The 8,761-nt window shown below is 45.9% G+C and overlaps 1 protein-coding gene across 1 annotated transcript in view; it reads left to right on the top strand.

The window, feature by feature from the left end:
• Positions 1–8,761, top strand: part of ect2l (epithelial cell transforming 2 like) — a 48,811-nt gene extending 40,050 nt beyond the window's left edge. Inside the window, exons 20-23 of the mRNA XM_080200836.1 lie at positions 917–982; positions 3,691–3,779; positions 6,051–6,223; positions 8,420–8,761. Coding sequence (XP_080056962.1) covers positions 917–982; positions 3,691–3,779; positions 6,051–6,223; positions 8,420–8,550 — 459 coding nt within the window. The 3' untranslated portion in view covers positions 8,551–8,761. The remainder of the gene's footprint in view (positions 1–916; positions 983–3,690; positions 3,780–6,050; positions 6,224–8,419) is intronic.

Consider the following 8,761-nt stretch of genomic DNA (forward strand, 5'->3'; position numbering starts at 1 on the left):
AAATTTGCACCCCCTTTATTGTGGAGTCCATGAGATGTAGACAAAAGTCGTAGGTAGAAGGAGGATGGGAATGAGGCACTCACTTAGTGTTAAAATGGGCGGCACGGGCTAGTAGAGCCGAAGGGCCTGTTTCCTGTGCTGTGTTGTTCTTTGTTCTAAGACATAGGAGCAAAATTAGGCCACTCAGCCCATCAAATCTGCTTTGCCATTCAATCATGGCTGACATTTTTCTCATCCCCATTCTCCTGCTAAAGCTGTATTAGCTCGGGTAAATACATGAGGCTAGGGGGAATAGGGCCTGGGCGGGATTGTTGCCGGTGCAGGCTCGACGGGCTGAATGGCCTCCTTCTGCACTGTGGGGTTCCTATGATTGGCAGCTCACCCGCCACCTCAAACAACCAACTTCTCCCATGAGGCCGCTGTGCGGACCAATGACACGGTGCACGGCAGAACGCACAAAGACATCTTGGGTAGCACCTTCCAAAGGCACAACCTCCCAGCACTTATAAGGCCTTGGGAAGCTGGTGCATGGGAACAAGTTTCACCACCAAGTTCCACTCCAAGTCACATACCCATGCTGACATGTATGGTTGTGAATGTGTGCATGCTCATGTATATATCCATGTCTATGTATGTATGTATGTGTATTTCATAGAATTCCTACAGAAGGAGGCCATTCGGCCCATCATCTGTATGAGTGATCCTCATGTGATTCCATAATGCAGCAAATCAGTTTGGAACACTTTCTGGAACAAGCTCCTTGTTCCTTAGAGAATGCCCCCCCGCCCCCCCCCCCCCCCCCCCCAATCTTGGGTAAACTTCCCCTCCAGTTATTTTTTTCCTGTGAAGTGATATTTGATGAAAGCCTGATTTTTCCGACAGGATGTGAACTTTCCGCCAACGCTTTCTCTTCCAGCTGAAAGTCCGCAGTGAGAGAGATCAGCAGATAATGGAAGCCCAAAGAAGCATAGCGGGCACTCCCGTAAGTCAGTGACGGTCATCTGTAGCCTGTCTGGACCCAATCACAGCGGCAGACAACGCGGCATGTATCTGTGCTCCAGCAATAGTTTAATCTGTCTTTCGGAGCATTGATACAGAACCAAATAATTTAATCTTCCAAAATTGATGCTGCCAATATGATTGGGCATGTTGTTTATCATTTCCATATTAAAATTAAAGGCTCTGTTATTGTCTGACAGAGAGGGGCCTGGACTTTACCACATTCCTTCTAATAGATTACTATATAAAGTCAGGATGGGCCTTGACTTTACCGTAATGTTTCTAACAGATTACTGTAAAGTTTCTGAAAGGACAGATTAATGTTCTGGTGCTAACACTTTGGGTGCAAGACTGCTACCTTCACCCATCTCCTCGCCCTGCCTCAGTTTGTGAAGTCTTCCCCCGTGTTTTCTCGCTGCCTCGAGCTTGGACTCTCCTGCTGGACCTCCCACCTTTTGCCCTCCGTAAACTTCAGCTGACCCATAACTTTGCTGACCGTCTCCCGACTCCGCCAAGGACGGTTCGCCCATCACCAATGCAGCGGCTAAGCTGTGGGCTGGTTGGCCTGGCACCAACTCCAAAGATGTGCGGGTTAGGTTGATTGGCCATGCTAAGAAATTGCCCCTTAGTGTCCAGGGATGCGTAGGTTAGAGGGGGTTATTGAGAGGGGATTAAGGGTTATGGGGAGAGGGCGGGAAAGTGGAACTGAGCCACGACAGATCAGCCATGATCTTATTGAATGGCAGGGCAGGCTCGAAGGGCTAGATGGCCTACTCCTGCTCCTATTTCTTATGTTCTTATGTTCTTATTGGGTACAATGTGTGGGGATATGGGGGTGGGGCCTGGGTGGGATTGTGTTCGGTGCAGACTCGATGGGCCAAAGGGCCTCTTTCTGCACTGTAGGGTTCTATGATTCTATGTTACTGTGGTCGCACATCAGTTTTTCTGGTTAAGATACTGTGTGTGCATAGTTGTGCAAAGTATTTTTACAGATGTCACACACCTTTAAGAATTTATTGTGCATGGTGATAATGAGCAAAGGGGAACATTGTCCATATCCCTGTGTTTGCTGTCCAACATTGGCTCCAGCTCCCTCAATGCTTCTAAATTCTGGAGCTTAAGTCAGTCCCCTCCTTATCTCTGCGACCTCCATCAGCTTTACCTCCAAACCCCGGGCTGTTCGTCCATTCAAACCTCTTTGTTCCACCAATGGTAACCGTGGCTTCAGCCATTTCCAGAAGCCATGCTCTGAGATGCTCGCTCCAAAAATCTCTCAGCCTTTCCATTACCATCTCCTGCTTTAAGAACTTCCTTAAATTCCGCCTATTTGAACTGTAAATAGTCACTAATAAATCTAAAGGGGAACTCAGGAGAGAAATGAGTGGTGTGGTTATGGAGGACAGTCCAAGTACAGTTAAGGGAAAGCTAGATAATGCCATGAGGGAGAAAGGGATATGGTGAAATGAAATAGGCTGGGGGGAGGCTTGTATGGATCATGTAGACCAGCATGGATCAGTTGGGCTGAATGGCCTGTTTCTGAATGGAAGTACTTCTACTATCTTCCTTTTAGACTCATTACAGCACCAAAGCAGGCCCTTTGGCCCATTGTGCATGTGCTGCCTTTCCCATCTGCCAACCCCCACATCTCCCCACCCCCGGCAGAGAGTCTTGGCCAATGTCTGAACCAGCTGAGTTTGCTCTTGTGTAAGGAACGTTCCTGACCTGGAATGCTCAATATTGATCCTTGGTGACAGAACAAAAGTAGCATTCCCATTTGGAGCATTGTGGGATTTGCAGTTCCCCTGCAGAACACCCCAAGGTGCTGCACAGGAACGTAATCAAACTCAAATTGGATCCTGGGTCACATGAGGAGATATTAGGACCGGGTGGCAAAACTTGATCAAAGAGGAAGGGCTTAAAATTGGGGGGTTTCTGCTAAATGATTGGGACTAGGGCTATTCAGAAAGCTATTTTCAAAGAGCTAGCACAGGCAGAATGGGCCAAATGGCCACATTCAGTGCTGTAAAATTCTACATTTTGCTATCTAGTCAGCTGTCCTTGCCCTCTGCACATGTACAAAGAAATAAAAAAAGGTATGTAACATAATAGATTAAGAATAACTTGCACTCCTGAAGAACACTCCCATAAAAAGTGCATCGCCCTAGCGCATCACACCTGGGTTCACCCCAGGGCAAAAAATCAGTTTGGATTCTTCCATCACCCACCCATTGATCTAGTCACTCCAGTTGTTTGAGATCATTACTCCCTGCTGGGATTTGAGAGATTTCCAGCATCCTCAATATTCATGATGGGCCGAAGGGCCTTTTTTGTGATATAAAACTCTACAATAAAAGCAAAATGTAGAATCATAGAGTATTTAACGTTTATTTATTAGAATCACAAACAGGCTTACATTAACACTGCAATGAAGTCACTGTGAGTGCCTGGAGGAAACCCATGCAGATACAGGGAGAACATGCAAACGCCACATAGACAATGACCCAAACCGAGTGGCACTGTGAGGCAGCAATGCTAACCACTGTGCCACTCGGTAGAAAACCCTTGATTATTAATGGACCCCTCCCCTCCCCTCCTCCCGTTCAATTTTAGCAGCACACGCCTGTTAAAGGGGGTTGTTTATGAGGCTGAACTCTTGTGTTAGATTTTAAAGTGGATGTGATTGGTTCACAGATCTTGCTGGAGGCAAACAGATACCTGATTCACATTCAGGAAGTGGCTCAGATGAGTTGTGTTGACGGAAAGATTTGTCCTTCCTTCAGGTAATCTTTTACTATCCAAACTTTTCCCTGTTCTTCAGAAGACAGACAGACAGACACACACACGCACCATTATTGATTGTCAGAAAAACCCATCTGGTTCACTAATGTCTTTTAGAGAAAGAAATCTGCCGCCCTTACCTGGTCTGGCCTATGTGATTCCAAAACCACAGCAATGTGGTTGACTCTCAGTCGCCCTCTGAAATAATCTACAAGCCACTCCGTTGTATCAACCCACAGCATGTAAACTGCAGCGGTTCAAGAAGGCAGCTCACGACCACCACCGTCTCAAGGGCAACCAGGGATGGGCACTAAATGTTGGCCTAGCCAGTGACATCTGTGTCCCACAACTAAATTAAAAAAAAAGACACACACAGATGACACACACATATACATGAACACAGATGGTACACATGGACAGGCACACAAATGGCACATGGACACAGACACACACGCAGACATAGATGGCACAGACATGGACGCAGACACATATGGACACATGGACAAGGACAAACACATACAGATGGCATGTACATGGACAGACACATACATGGACAACAGTCATGGATGACACATAAAGACAGCACACACGGACAGAACACACACACACACGGACAGAACACACACAAACACACACCCCTACCTACCTACCTCCTGGCAAAATGGCCAGCAGTTTGCACTGCTTCTAGAAGCTTTGTATTGAAAATGCATCCTGATAGTTTAATGATTTTTGTACCCTGGTTGTGAGGAAGTTTAGATACTTTCCTGTTGGTGCTGGAGCAATGGGTCATCAGCAAATGTTCTGGTAAGCATTGCAATGTGACTTGCTGAGCACCAATGACAGAACGCTGCATTCATATAGCACCGCACATAGATTCATCTGGGTCCCTTCACAGCAGGGAGTGCTGTCTGAGGAAATGGCAAATGGAATTTAATGTTGGCAAGTGCGAAATGGTCCACTTTGGTAGGAATAATGGTAGGAAGGACTATTACTTACGTGGCGAAAAACTGCAGCAGGCGACAGTGCAGAGGGACCTCGGGGTCCTTGTGCATGAGTCGCAAAAACCCAGCCTGCAGGTGCAGCAGGTGGTCAGGAAGGCTAATGGGATGCTGGCCTTCATAGCGAGGGGGATTGAATATAAAAGTAGGGAGGTCTTGCTGCAGCTGTATAGGGCATTGGTGAGGTCGCAGCTGGAGTACTGTGTGCAGGTTTGGTCGCCGTACTTACGCAAGGATATTTTGGCCTTGGAGGGAGTGCAGAGGAGGTTTACTAGGCTCATACCGGAGTTGAGGGGGTTGAGCTGAGGAGAGGCTGAATAAACTAGGCTTGTACTTGTTAGAGTTTAGAAGAATGAGGGGAGATCTCATTGAGACGTATAAGGTGATGAATGGGATGGATAGGATAGAGGTGGAGAGACTCTTCCCGCTCAGAAAGGACAGTAGGACTAGGGGGCACAGCCTCAAGATAAAGTGGGGGGCGGTTTAGAACAGAGTTGAGGAGGAACTTCTTCACTCAAAGGGTGGTGAATCTCTGGAATTCTCTGCCCATTGAGGTGGTGGAGGCTGCCTTGCTAAATATTTTTAAGACGCGGGTTGATGGGTTTTTGATAAGCGAGGGGATTAAGGGTTATGGGGAGAGGGCGGGAATGTGGAACTGAGCCACAACAGATCAGCCATGATCTTATTGAATGGCGGGCCAGGCTCGAAGGGCTAGATGGCCTACTCCTGCTCCTATTTCTTATGTTCTTATTATGATTTTAGATGAGGTATTACATCGCATTTGCCAACCCAGCTAGACATAGAAATAATGCTATGGGATATTTTAAGAAAAGCTGGGGTGTTCTTCCCAGTGTCTTGGCCAATATTCATCCCTCAACCCACACATGAAAAGAAACAGATGATCTGGCCATTAATTGGCTGTTTGCGTGACTTGCTGAGCAAATTAACCGCTGTGTTTCCTATAACACTTCAAAAAAAAGTACTTCATTGGTTGCAAAGTACTCTGGGATGCCCTGTGGTCATGAAAGGCGCTATATAAATTGAAAGTTTGTTCTTCATTTGAACGTAATATTAGAGCAAAGAGGATAGAGTGACTCAAAGTTTGACACTGAGAAGATTGTAAGCAGGATCTTAAGGTACAAGGAGTTGGTCAGATAGATGTTTCAGAACTTGGGTTTTATACAGCTTATTGCTTTGAACCTCTGGCCACAAACTGCAGCATAAAATGCACAGTCACTTTATTCACTGTTAAACTCTGCTTTCTTTTTTCCTCAGGATTTATGAGCACGTTAATGACATGAGTCTCTTCCTTTTCAACGATGCCCTGCTTTTCACCTCAAGGACCGTTTCTCACCTGCCCTTTGAACGACGTCCCAAGACATCTCTCCAGTTCTTGGCGGCCGTGGCTCTCCCCAGGCTTCTCATTGAGGATGTTCCAGACTCCAAATGTACGGCAATGTTCTACACTGCATTATCAAAGCTCACGTGCTGATAGAGCAAGCAATGCTTTGGCCATTCATTTTTGAGCTGTAACCAAGTATGTGGATGAGGGTAGTGCGGTTGATGTAGTTATATAGTTTGATATAGTTTATGTGGGAAACTTATTAATAAGGCACATGGGAGACAGGGTGATCTGATAAGATGGATTCATAATTGGCTTAGCAGCAGGAGACAGAAGGAGGTGACACATAGCAGCTTTAGTGACTGGAGGCAATGACATACCACAGGGATCCATGCTAGGCCCCTTAGCATGTTCGTCATTTATATAAATGACATAGATGACTATGTGGGGTGATACGATCAGTAAGTTTGCCAATGATATAAAGATTGGGCAGGTGGTTAATAGTAAGGTTGAGTGTCTTGGATTAGAGGAAGATATAGATAAGTGGCAAATGGAATTTAACACTGGAAGTGTGAGATAGGAGAAATTTGACAGGAGGTGTATTGTGAAAGGTCTGACACTGGGAGGTTCCAAAGAACAAAGGGACTTTGGCATGTTTGTCCATAGATTGCTGAAGACAGAAAGGCAGGTTAATCAGGTAAGGTACACTCGCCTTTATCAATCAGGGTATAGATTACAAAAGCAGAGATGGCAGTAGGAGAGGTGATGGCCTAGTGATATTATTGCAGACAGGGGAGGGGATGTTACGAGTTGCTTCATTCTGCCCAAACTACTGTTGGGAGGTGATGAAAAGTAGCCTGACCAGGATTCAAACCTGGGTCTCCCGCTCTTGGAATTAATTAATCTATTAATTTGGAAACTCAGCTAATGCCCTGGAGACCCGCGTTTGAATCCCACCACAGCAGATGGTGGAATTTGACTTCAATAACCTGGAATTAAGAATCTAATGATGACTGTGAAACCATTGTCGATTGCCTGAAAAACCCATCTGGTTCACTCACGTCCTTTAGGGAAGGAAATCTGTTGTCCTTACCTGGTCTGGCCTACATGTAACTCCAGGGCTACAGCAATATGGTTGACTCTCAACTACCCTCCAAGGGCAACTAGGGATGGGCAATAAATACCATTCATAGAGAAGGAAATGAGAGTGCACAGAATGTAATGTTACAGGCATAACTAGGGTGTAGAGAAAGATCAACTTAATGCAAGGTAAGTCCATTCAAGGTCAGCACAGAAGAAGCTGTTTTTGAGTCAGTTGGTACATGACCTCAGACTTTTGTATTTTTTCCCCCCAATGGAAGATGGTGGAAGAGAGAATGTCCAGGTTGCATGGGGTCCTTGATTACGCTGACTGCTTTGCCGAGGCAGTGAGAAGTTTCAATAGAGTCAGTCAGTGGCTCAATTTAATATCTCTCCCACTCAAGAACGTCTCCTTTCCTGCTACCATCAGGCTTTTGAGCCCATACTGCACTCTCAGATGGACATGAAATTGTGAGATGGATTGGGCTACATTCATGACCTTTTGTAATTCCTTGGGCAGAGCAGGAGCCATACCAAGCTGTGACACAACCAGAAGAAGTGCTTTCTATGGTGCATCGGTAAAAGTTGGAGAGTCGTAGTTGACATGCTTAAGTTCCTTAATCTGAGAACGAGGAGGCATTGGTAGTCTTTCTTAATTAGTGTCAGCGTGGAGGGACCAGGATAGGCTGTTGGTGATCTGGACATCTAAAAACTTGAAGCTCTCAACCCTTTCTACTTCATCCCCATTGATGTTGACAGCAGCACGTTCTCCTCTACTCTTCCTGAAGTTGCCGACAGTCTCCTTCCTGACATTGTTGTCAGTGCAGTCTCGATGGGCTGAAGGCCTCCTTCTGCACTGTAGGGTTTCTATGATTTGCACATTGGCAGAAGCATAGGTGCCATTGGGTCTCTCTGAATACAGCTTCCCTAGTTACGCCATGGGATATTTTACACTGCCCTGAGGGTCTCTATTTAATGGCTGACAGCAAGAAAATGTTCATTACTCTAAGTGAGTGTGCGCTGAAGTGTACACACTACAGGTTAGGGCACTCACCTGAGACGGATATGTTACTCTGCTGTCTGTGGAGGAGATCACACCCCAAGTGCTAAATTGGGTGACAGCTGACTGCAGTTTTCCCAGGCGCACTGCAGCCAAACAATTTTCTATTAAATGTAAACACAACTCTTACCTCAAGTTAAAAACATCTTTCTTGGGTTTCAGATGTCTGCAATGCATTTGTGCTGCAAGGTCCGAAACGGCAGTGGATTTGTGCTACGGAGACAGAGGAAGATAAACTCACCTGCCTCTCCAAATTAGAAGGAGCCATCCGTGCAGCAGTCAAAGAGTTCTGAATCTCAAGATGACAGTCATCAGTCACTAAAAGCTGGGGTAAGAATGTTCAGCACAGGAACACTAAAACACACACATACTGGACTTGTCGGGTTTTCCAGATGTGACCACGTGTAATGTAAATTTATCTGATGATTTAAGTGAAACAAAATAAATGGTCTCTAATTCATGCTGAAGCTTCTATGCCAATGGCATGCCCCTTCTGAAGCATGT

Source organism: Carcharhinus amblyrhynchos, chromosome 12 (genome assembly GCF_965287045.1).
Source record: "Carcharhinus amblyrhynchos chromosome 12, sCarAmb.v2.hapA, whole genome shotgun sequence".
Taxonomy (NCBI): Eukaryota; Metazoa; Chordata; class Chondrichthyes; order Carcharhiniformes; family Carcharhinidae; genus Carcharhinus; species Carcharhinus amblyrhynchos.